This window comes from Triturus cristatus, chromosome 2_1 (assembly GCF_964204655.1).
Source record: "Triturus cristatus chromosome 2_1, aTriCri1.1, whole genome shotgun sequence".
NCBI lineage: Eukaryota > Metazoa > Chordata > Amphibia > Caudata > Salamandridae > Triturus > Triturus cristatus.
The window spans coordinates 18,777,400-18,789,571 of NC_140581.1; the positions used below are offsets into that span (position 1 = coordinate 18,777,400).

The 12,172-nt window shown below is 44.3% G+C and overlaps 1 protein-coding gene across 1 annotated transcript in view; it reads right to left on the reverse strand.

The window, feature by feature from the left end:
- Positions 1–11,947: 11,947 nt before the first annotated feature.
- The window catches only part of LOC146863624 (phospholipase A2 inhibitor and Ly6/PLAUR domain-containing protein-like), a 130,755-nt gene continuing 130,530 nt past the window's right edge, over positions 11,948–12,172 (reverse strand). The window contains exon 5 of the mRNA XM_085640658.1: positions 11,948–12,072. Coding sequence (XP_085496784.1) covers positions 11,948–12,072 — 125 coding nt within the window. The remainder of the gene's footprint in view (positions 12,073–12,172) is intronic.

The window sequence follows — 12,172 nt, forward strand, 5'->3', positions numbered from 1 at the left end:
TTATATAATATAAGGAGGTGTTGAATCATGTATATACTAGGTAAACGCTGTTCGTATGGGTCAAGATTCAGAAACGTGTGTGCAAGTACATCATCATTGTATTCGCTGGGACTGTCAGCCCATTGTACTGCTGATCTGGCTAATTCTTGTTCGTCCATGGAATCGAGCATGTGGTACCCCCTTCGATCTCGGAGTAATTTATCAGCGGCTTGGAATAGATGTTCAGGGGATCTTGTATTTAACATAGGGTTTGGAAAATGTCTATTATATTCTGGACGTATCGGATCATTGAAACCTCTGGTATTATTATGGGGTCTTCCTCTACCTACATAAGCTATCGTTTCTAATTGCTCTGATTCTTGCTCCTCCTCTTCTTCTGATTCTACTCTGTCTGTTTCTCGTCTTTCTTTATGTATTCGTTCTACTTCCTTGCGGATCTTTCGACACATGGCGATTATACACGCCTGTCTATCATGTTTCTCTTCTGATATGTTCTGACCCCATTTGGCAAGTCTTTGCATGGTATCGTGATCTGCCCCAGGCCTGTCTTGATTCCTAATTACGCAATTTATGAAAAAACGTAGTAGTTGTCTTTGGACATCCACTTTCTGGTATTCCATAGCTTCGTTAATACTTTCTGGGCCTCGCCCTGTTTGGACAAAGCGATATATTTCGTATAGGTGTTCACCCATTCCTGGTATCGTCATTAAATATAATGTAGCTCGTCGTATACGTAGTGATGATATGAGCAATTTGTCCTGTCTACCTGGTACTGGGTCGTATCTACAATCCACAAGCTGTTCTTTAAACATGTCGGATGTCGCTAGTTGGGGTGTACGTTGGAGTGCTAAATCTCTAAGGGTCTGTTTATTTCGCGGCGGGGTGGCAAACATGTCTGTCGTACCTCCTGTAGCACCATCTGAGGTGTTAGGCACGAAAGGATTCGTTGGGCGTAGGATAGAGATTGTAGATGCGGGAAAAACTGTAGAAACGGACGGACCTGTGGGAACTTGTGTAGGAGTTTGTAGTTGCGGGGATACAGACGGATGCTCATGGTGTTGAACACCATCGGCAAACGGTGGGGGTGGTATGGCATTAGCATACTCGGGAGCTACGTCATCTAAATAGGAGGAAAGGAAAACGTCCTTTGCTGTTTTGGGATGTGTTTTAGGATGTGCTTTTATCGGGAGCAATGGAGGAGTTAAGTCTTTTGGTATTTCCGGGGTAGCCTTAGGTAACCCTTCGGCCAGAAGAGGATACATACCATTCATAAGAGTGTTTCTTTGTCTATCTACTTGTTCTGTTTTTACTCGGGTACCTTCCTCAAGTAATAGATTTTCTCGAGTTTTATTTGAATTCTCTCTACCTTTCTCTTCCTGAGTGCTTTTTCTGTACTTCTATATGATTCTTTACGCCATAATTCAATGGCATCTTTCTGTGACTGTCTGGCTTTCTTTTTCCATAATTCTTCTTCTACTCTCATGATGCAATCTGCATCCCAGGTCCCCGCTGCGGGCCATCTCTGACTCTCTGGTAATTCTTTGGTGTAGTCCACCCATAAATCAAGAAATAATACGGCATCTAGGCCATGCTTATGATACATAAAGTACCCTGGAGTGTCCCTCGGTGGGATGGGAACAACTTCTTCGAGTACACCTTTTCTAGTTTTGATCTGTCTTAGTTTCGAAAAGAGTGGCATTTTTAGACCTTATTACTAGAACACAATTTATACAATAAACACAATAATGAACAGTCATTCACACCACAATATATAGAACGTATTTAAAACATTTAACACTTAACAGTTTTACGAACAATGATAACTAATAGAAAACTAGTTACTGACATAATACTGACACTAGATAATACTTATTTATACTTATTTATATGCAAAACATACTATATATACTGCTAAACAGTACAGATACACTGCTGAAACAGTGCAGACCGGATTTGTGTACCCAAACCCGTCTTGACCGGCACAGACTATGTGCACGTTAAATGCCTCCCCGGTAATGGTACTCACCGGGTAGCTCGGAACGGAAGGCCTCGGAAACGGAACTGAAACTGGACCGGACTGGACTCGACTTGACTGGACTCGGAACTTCGGAACCTGGTGGGCCTCTGTATACCTCGGATCTTGCTCTCTCAGCTAGGCTCTGGTCGGGATACTTCGCACTTCTCACCGCCTCGTCTGGGTGTTGATCGCAGCCTCAGTCGTCCCCGCTTGGCCGGAGGGAGATACAGGAAATCCTGCAGGTACGCGTTTTTGTCCGTTCAGCTGTGGCAGGAGACCGGGCCTGCAACGCACCGCCGGCGCGTGAGATGAGAAAGTGTCCCTGTTCGGGCGCCAATTTATGTGGTAAATATTTCATTACCGGTACTATTTTTTATGCGGTAAAGTCTAGTAAGAATAACTCAGTAAATATAAGAGGCAGAATCCGTGGTATTAGAGGTTTTAAAAGGCTTTATTCCTATACAAAGGAATACAATTCGAATTGCAGGCTTTCTATTCCATCACCACGAAAGTTCAGGAAGGAAGGGCATACATTATTGACAGATAATTGGTTTTATAGGAAATGCATTACAGTGAAACAGATGCAAGAGGCGTAACAGCTGATAGTACAGATAAAAGGTGCATACGTAACTAATAGAGGCGGATATATGGGCGTAATTTAATAAACGTCATTATACATGATGTCACAAGTGGGTGGATCCATAAGAGAATCCTGCAATGTCAGCAGAAATATTTGGCAGAGATGCGCGCGCAGCCGCATGACGTGTGATTGACGTGCAACTAGAGGGTGAAGGGGACTTGACATTTAGCTCTACATGTGGAGACAGAAGTCTGGGGGTCATGTCAACCTAATCCCAAATCATATCTAATATCCTATGTTTAAAGAACTGTGTTATCCAAAAGGAAAGGTTTCTAGGATAGAATCTATTCTATACTGACTGTTAGTGCGTGTACAAGCGTCTAAGTGTCTACATGAGATGCGAGGGGGTAGGAATATTCCATGGTAACGGGGGCTATGAATTACTTGCATGAGGACAGCGAGGCCTGGCCCTTTGCACGGTAGCTGGAGGAATGTTTACCTAAACTACTAGACAGGAATGCATCGGATGAGGAGCGAAGCAGATAATCTTGAAGGTGAAATACAGTTTTTGGCAGGCAACAGGCTGGATCAGGCACCGTTAGCCGCGCAGGGAGTAGGACAAAGTTCATGGATACAGATGCAGGCTCAGACTGGAGCTTTCAGAGGCAGAAGGCAGGAAAAGGCTTGATGACAGAATTCAGGGCCTACTCGCCTCAATCTGTAAAATGTGGAAAGTGAACCACATAAAGTCGGTGGCCTTTCATACTTAGGAATGGAATATCTGACCCATTCATGGCGGATCTGAAAGAGGACATGTTGACGGTGGACGCACATATATTTGCGTCTTCAAAACTGGAACTGGAGGGAACATACATGTACTTATAGCATGCACATGGAGCCGTTGGGGTCTACGATAGGGGACATAACTGATCACAAAATTCATATTTCCTCAGTGCGACCAACTTGGTGATAAATTTTAGTGGCTCTCTGAGCCCCGGAGTCGACGGGCTCATGGTTACGCACCTGCGTTCGCTACGAGAGGTACAGACCTGATATGATTTTAACAGCCTACACAAGCAACCCTACACTCTTCCTACTCCCTGCTGACGGGCGGCAACTACCGCGAAACACGTGTCCAGGGATGGCTAACGCTAGTCTGACTTGCACGCACCACTGAGCATAGGCGTACCCGCCGACGCTGACTACAGGGACCACAATTCTTCGGGGTAACACGCTAGTGGGTGGAGCAGTGTGCGACCAACTTGGTGATAAATTTTAGTGGCTCTCTGAGCCCCGGAGTCGACGGGCTCATGGTTACGCACCTGCGTTCGCTACGAGAGGTACAGACCTGATATGATTTTAGCAGCCTACACAAGCAACCCTACACTCTTCCTACTCCCTGCTGACGAGCGGCCACTACCGCGAAACACATGTCCAGGGATGGCTAACGCTACTCTGACTTGCACGCACCACTGAGCATAGGCGTACCCGCCGACGCTGACTACAGGGACCACAATTCTTCGGGGTAACACGCTAGTGGGTGGAGCAGTGTGCGACCAACTTGGTGATAAATTTTAGTGGCTCTCTGAGCCCCGGAGTCGAAGGGCTCATGGTTACGCACCTGCGTTCGCTACGAGAGGTACAGACCTGATATGATTTTAGCAGCCTACACAAGCAACCCTACACTCTTCCTACTCCCTGTTGACGAGCGGCAACTACCGCGAAACACGTGTCCAGGGATGGCTAACGCTACTCTGACTTGCACGCACCACTGAGCATAGGCATACCCGCCGACGCTGACTACAGGGACCACAATTCTTCGGGGTAACACGCTAGTGGGTGGAGCAGTGTGCGACCAACTTGGTGATAAATTTTAGTGGCTCTCTGAGCCCCAGAGTCGACGGGCTCATGGTTACGCACCTGCGTTCACTACGAGAGGTACAGACCTGATATGATTTTAGCAGCCTACACAAGCAACCCTACACTCTTCCTACTCCCTGCTGACGAGCGGCAACTACCGCGAAACACGTGTCCAGGGATGGCTAACGCTAGTCTGACTTGCACGCACCACTGAGCATAGGCGTACCCGCCGACGCTGACTACAGGGACCACAATTCTTCGGGGTAACACGCTAGTGGGTGGAGCAGTGTGCGACCAACTTGGTAATAAATTTTAGTGGCTCTCTGAGCCCCGGAGTCGACGGGCTCATGGTTACGCACCTGCGTTCGCTACGAGAGGTACAGACCTGATATGATTTTAGCAGCCTACACAAGCAACCCTACACTCTTCCTACTCCCTGCTGACGAGCGGCAACTACCGCGAAACACGTGTCCAGGGATGGCTAACGCTACTCTGACTTGCACGCACCACTGAGCATAGGCGTACCCTCCGACGCTGACTACAGGGACCACAATTCTTCGGGGTAACACGCTAGTGGGTGGAGCAGTGTGCGACCAACTTGGTGATAAATTTTAGTGGCTCTCTGAGCCCCGGAGTCGACGGGCTCATGGTTACGCACCTGCGTTCGCTACGAGAGGTACAGACCTGATATGATTTTAGCAGCCTACACAAGCAACCCTACACTCTTACTACTCCCTGCTGACGAGCGGCAACTACCGCGAAACACGTGTCCAGGGATGGCTAACGCTACTCTGACTTGCACGCACCACTAAGCATAGGCGTACCCGCCGACGCTGACTACAGGGACCACAATTCTTCGGGGTAACACGCTAGTGGGTGGAGCAGTGTGCGACCAACTTGGTGATATATTTTCACAAGTACCTGCGATTAACAAAGTAAATAAAGTAAAGCCTGCAAAGGTGTTAGGTGAATTTTTCTTAGAAACTAAAGAACTAACATTAGAATATTTTTTTAGAAATAATTTGACTTGCAGTTTAAAGAAAGAAGAAAAGACGTTCTTGGATATGGTTGAAGAAAGGAGACTGAAAATGCAAAAGAAAGCATCTGAGAGAAAAGAGGAAAAGACAGTTTGGGATGTTGAAATGGAAAAACATTTGAAGGGAGAAGCTAGTCTAACTATGGCTTTAGATTGGCCTCAGAAAGGGAAATTATCTATTAGAAGGAATCAAACTGCATATGATAATTACTTCGTAGGTAATAGTGAGTGCCATGATACATATTGAATCATGGGTGGATGGGAATTTAAAGGACGAAATGATCCCGTTTTTCCTGGGTTGTATTTTATCTGTGGGAACAAGGCATACAATCGGTTTCCAGATCATTGGTATAGCACATGTTATGTAGGTCTGGTCTTTACAAAGATATTCCACATGGGAAGAGGAGAAGATGGTGTACATAAGTTAGGTAGTCTATTAGCTTGTAGAAGGAGAGAATCTTGGTCAGAAATTGTAGGAGACATCTTTGGAGCATTGATACCAGCAGTGGCAATATCTCTGAATACACACAAAATTAGGATTTATCAGCAGTAGTGGATCGCTTGTCAACAAGCATCGCTGGAGGATTTTTATTGGTAAATACTGAAATGGTTGCCATGCGTGCTATGGTAATGCAAAATCGACTTGCCCTTGATATATTATTGGCAAAAGAGGGTGGAGGCTGTGGAATGCTGAAAGTTCAACATTGTTGTACTTACATTCCTGACGAAAGTAAAGATCTGAAAATCTACATTAAAAATATAACTGAATTGCATGAGGAAATTACACCACTGGAGGTTGAAAGTGTTTGGGAAAAGATTGGGAAGAAACTTTCTTCTATTAAGGATTTCTTATTAAACATAGGTGGTACCTTTATAGATAGGATCTTATTTCCATTAACCTGTGGTATTTTTATAGTATTTAGTTCTAAGATTAGGATGTCTGTGTCATAAAAGAAAGAAAATACAGAAACAGTTAAAAAGAGAAAATTTGAAAAGAAGGCAAAATAAGAGACAACAGAGGGAATTTGAAGAAGTAGAATTAGAGGAGATGAAGGAAACCATGAATAAAACACCTAGAAGAGAAGAAATTGGGGAAACAGAGATGTAAATTAACTGAAAGAATTCATTTCACTTTCTTGACAAATTGAAACAAAATTTTAATGGTGTGGTGATAAAATAACCAGGGGGGATTGATGGAGCGGGTAGTACAACATTTTGTATACCCCCACTATTCTGCATGAGATCACTAATTGAATAATCTATTAACTATAATATTTTATTAAATGAGTTTTGCATGTTTTATTAATCAACATTATTAATATACAAAATATACGTGGGATTTGCATTTTGCATGACTAAATAACCATTATGACTAAAATCCGTACGCATACTAACAGTAGCATATGTAATAAATAGAATATTGCATGGAATATGTTGCTTTTGTGATGTCTCTCTAATGTTGCCCGAGAAGACAACATAAAGGGTGAATATAAACGCTTTAAATATCGCTATACGCTAGATAAATACAAGCACATAGAGGGATTAGTAGGGGGTTAACATTAGATTTATTATTTCTATGCATTAATTACTCTTTTGTGTTTTTTTCGCTTAAGTTGGCGTTTGGGCCTAAATAAAATGTCCGGTGACGCGACACGACGATGTGGCCACTATCCCACGAGGCGCGGAGTGAACAGCGCATGTGCGACAAAGATGACTGCAGCCTCTGCATGACCCGTAACCCACTGTACTAAGGCAAGGCCACGGTGGGACAACAGCCAAGTGACAAGACAATGGACGTTTACAAAAAAACGGAATGGACTGAACTTGTGACCTCACCCCTCAAACTGTGCTAAACCCCATCGGACGATCTCAAGCAACCAATCACGACCGTACGAAATTATCAAAATGTAACTTTTACTGTGATTTTATTATAAAAGTACATGGTAGAATAGAGAGGGACCTACCTACCCTACTGACCGATGACCACGAAGACGACGGTGACGCTACGCGAACTCTACTACTTAGGGTGACTGCTGCGTTCCTGAATCCTAAATGGTCCGGATGCTGCCCAATCACCTGATGACTGCAAACTTTTCCTAATTCTATCGGCTTTGACAGATGCTGGCACGTCTTTGGTCTTTACTGATCTTGGAGACTGTGGCGTGCTGAGCACAGAACTTGAACATTAATCTGTTTTGACGAATGACGACAGACTTAGAGGACTCCAGATAGTCAGAATAGGTAATTATTATTATTATTATTATACATGATTTTATTAAGCGCGCAGCTACCCATGGGTTTCCCGGCGCTAGAGACACAAAGATGAGGAGTAGGAAGTCAAACAGGAGTGCAACAAACCGAATCAACAAGAGAACAGCCAGGTCTTTACTCCTTTGCGGAATTTAAGATAACACGTTTCAGACCGCAAGGGAATGGGAAGCGAGTTCCAGAGCGAGGGTGCCAAGTAGGAGAAAGAGCGACCACCGACTCTCGCTCGCTTGCAACGGGGAACAGAAAATCTGCATTGAGTGGAGGATCTGAGAGTGCGAGAGGGACAATATTGATGGACTAAAGTGGATAGATAGTGAGGGGCTTTACCCGCTTTAATACGGTGCATAAAGCATAAGGCTTTGAATTTAGACCTAGATTCTATGCGCAGCCAATGCAGGTTGCGCAGGGAAGAGGAAACAGAAGAGGTTCTAGGCAAGTTGCAGAGTAAGCGGGCAGCCATGTTCTGGACCACTTGAAGCTTACGGGAGACCTCCTTGCAGGCACCCAGAAGTAGAACATTACCGTAGTCCAGACGCGATGTCACCAAGGCCTGGACCACTGACTTCTGGGTGTCAGGCGGAATCATCCATATGATCTTCCTCAGCCACTTGATGATGGTGGTACAGGTGGCTGCTACTTTAACCACATGTTGCCTCATGGATAGCTGATTATCAAAAAAGACCCCGAGATTGCGTGCTGCTGTAGTTGGCACCGGCAGTGGTCCTATTTGCTGAGGCCAGTGTTGTGGGCCCCAGAGAGCGGAGTCCGGACCGAATAGAAGCAGCTCAGTTTTGTCGCCGTTCAATTTCAGTTTGTTAGTCAGCATCCAATTGGCGATATCGGCAAGCCCAGAGCAAAGAGAAGAGGAAGAAGAGTGCTGATTAGAAGAGAGAGAAAAAATAATCTGGGTGTCGTCTGCATATGAAAAGATAGATAGTCCTGACTGTTCAGCAAGAGAAGCAAGGGGTCTAACATAAAGGTTGAAGAACAAAGGACTGAGAATAGAACCTTGGGGAACACCATAAGGGGAGTTATGAACCGTGGACACCGCAGAGGAGGAGAAAACTTGAAAAGTGCGGTCAGAAAGAAAATTAGAAATCCAAGCAAGTGCGGGGCCACCAATCCCAGCAGACCTCAAAGCAGAAAGAAGGATAGAATGGGAGACGGTGTCAAATGCGGCACTCAGATCCAAAAGGATGAGTGCCACCGTCTCCCCTCTGTCTACATGACGTCTGATTGTTTCGGAGACTCCTAGGAGGGTGGACTCCGTAGAAAAGCCCACCCGAAAACCGGACTGGGAGGGATGAAGAACATTCGCTGAGTCAATGTGAGTAGTTAAATGACGGTTAATATGCTTCTCCAATACCTTAGAGAGGCAGGGAAGCAAGGAGATGGGGCGGAAATTGGCTGGGTTGCTGGGGTCCGCGTTAGCTTTTTTTAGAAGAGAGACCACCATCGCATGCTTCCAGGCATTAGGAACAGTTGCCTCCATAAGAGAAGCATTCAAAAGAGCCAAGATACAGTCAAGTGAAACATCGGCGAGGGTACAGAGGATCTGCGGGGGCATGGGATCCAGGGGAGAGCCAGATTTAATCTCTGCCAGCAATTTCTGGAAAGCTGGCATAGAAATGGGTTCCCACTTGTCTAATAGAGGAAATGAAGACCGTACAGGGTCATCCTGATGGAGTGGAAGGTCATGGTTCAGTGTGGGTGAACAGGAAGAAGCAACTGGTAGAACTTCAAAACCCGCATAGATGTTGTCAATTTTCTTCGTGAAGAAGTCCGCCAAGGAATTGCATTGAGTGCTATCCAGACAGGGGGCTTTGGGAGCACAAGACATACCAGATAAATCCTTAACTGCCTTAAAAAGGGCTTTAGGACGATTCTGAGCTTTCAGTATCATGTTGTTGACGTGATTAGCCCTGGCAGTATTACATAAGGCGTGGTAGTTATGTAATGCGAATTTATAGTTGTCTTTATCAACCGAAGAATAGTTTGACCTCCAAATACGCTCTAGTCTTTTACAGCGGGACTTCTCCATTTTTAATTGTTCATTGAACCAAGGAGCAGGAGGATGGCGGAAGTTATGCTTGCATTTACGCGCCGGTAAGCAGAGATCAATTGCAGAGGTGAGCCAAGAACTAATCGTCCCTGCATCATCCGTAGAAATATTCAAGAGAGGAGGCAAGGTCTTTTCAAGAAAATATTGAGATGCTCCAGGTTAAGTCTTTGCCAATTTCTGCTAATTCTAAAAGAATGTGAGTTAGCAGAAGGGCAAGTAACACCCGCTATCTTAATGTAAAACTCTACAATAAAGTGGTCTGACCAAATAATAGGTCTGGAAGCAAGACAGGTCACATTGGCCAAATTAGCAAAGATTGGGTCTAACAGATTGCCGCCTTTATGAGTTGGGCCAGAGTTAAGAAGACTTAAATTAAGGGCGGCAAAATCTTGTATAAGATGAGTGCTAATGGAGCATAGGGAGTCGTTAAAATGGATATTCAAATCACCCAATAACAGAAAGTTATTGGATTCCAGCAAAAGAGGAGCAATAAACTCGGGAAGGGCAGCTGCCCATGCGCCAGCCGCACCTGGCGGACGATAGAGAAGGGCACCGGACAGTGTAAACTTCGGTAAATATGATGTACTGTGATTTAATTGAAAATTTTATATAAACTCTCCAAACGCAAATTTAACCTTGCTAAGAAATTTTATATAAACAGATATTGATTAACAAAGAATGATTTTGTGGTTTATTGGGAAGGGTGAGATCTAAATCTTAAAATGTGTTTTAGCTGGTTCTAGATCACCATCAACCAATCCAACTATTTGGTCCATTGGCCACGTGAGAGGAGTGCCTTGATGTTTAGGATTGAGATCTGTAGGTGGAAGGGATATTGATGTATATTCTGTAAATTAACTTTTCTTTCCCTATAGGTTAATAGGCATTCCCCTCACATGTAGAGCGCTTGAACCACTCATCCTCCGACTGTGTACAGACCGGTGAAAGGTTAGTGTGAGTGTTGGTGTTATGGGCCCCATCAATGAATGCATGTGTGAATGAGTTAGTGTGACGTCGGGTCTGTGACGCAGGGCGGATATCGGTATGGGTTTGCTTTCCCCGTTACCAAGGTTTCTGCGCTCCATCAATACCATCAGATTTCTACATAAACTGTTCTATATATAGGTCTATTTAACTATTTCTTTTACAGCACCTCTCTTATTGAAAACTCAACCAATAGTTATCCATAAAAAACACAGACCAATAGTAGATGCAGCAGTGTCAAATAAAGTTTATTCATTTTTTCGAAGTAAAGTATAAAGCAGGTATGTATTTTTGTTTTTTCTATTGGTTTTGCTACAGCATAAAGCAGACCAATTGCTGGATTACAGAGCACATTACAATTGAGGATATAAAATCATAACTCTGCACTCCTCTGAGATCTTCAACACAACGTGGCAGATATTTCCACGATCCTATATTCAAAGAGGTCTTCACCTCTAAGGCTAAGAGAAATACAGAGGGAATGCCTGGGAGCACCTGGGAATGTCTCACTGGTAGAAGCTGGTTAGATGGCTGGGAGTCTTGCAAGGGTGGTCATAGATGGCCTTCAAGATGGAAATGAAGAAGGATGAACTCAAGAACAGGCCCCAATGGCTGATCCAACATTTCCAGCTGCATCTCAGACTGGAGGGTAAACATTTCTATCTGGTTCTGGTACAGATTAGTTTATAATTGAACTGCGCTTAGTTTTGAAAAGGGAGTGATAAAACTGAAATAAAAAAGTCAGCCTGTGTTTGAGCATGTAGCAGTGTGTTACACTCTTTGTGTATCACTTGTCAACACAGGGGGTTGATTTGTAATCTGCATTTATATTTATTGGCAGGATATGAATAGACAAAACCATCATAATTCAGGTGAGGTGCCCAGGTGCTATACATGGCTGAATATAGAGGCCAGTGGTACATAAACAGCATGGCAGCATTGTCAGTACTACGCACATTGCTTCCTTGTATGCTGTGTCCCAGGGAGGCTGCCGTACATTCATCTGCTGCATTCTTACATTGTTCCTCTTCACAAGATCAGACTCTGCATTTCAGGGACATGTAAAGCTGTATGAATGTTTCTACTGAATATTTTCCAAGCTGGGGCAGGATTGCATCAGAGGTTTGAATAACGGTCTCAAAGCTTCTCGGCAGCTGAGCACTGTAAATCATAACTGTACATTTGAGTCGCTGGTAGGTAGAATATTTCACAGTAGCCTTGAGAAACACATCCTTTCAGGCTATACTGTTTCACAATTTCACCTGTGGAAAAAACACACAGACATTAGTTAGACGTTCACAGTGATGCTACAGAAATATTTTTGCCATCTCAGTAAGAAATCATGCCCATCCTGGACCAAAC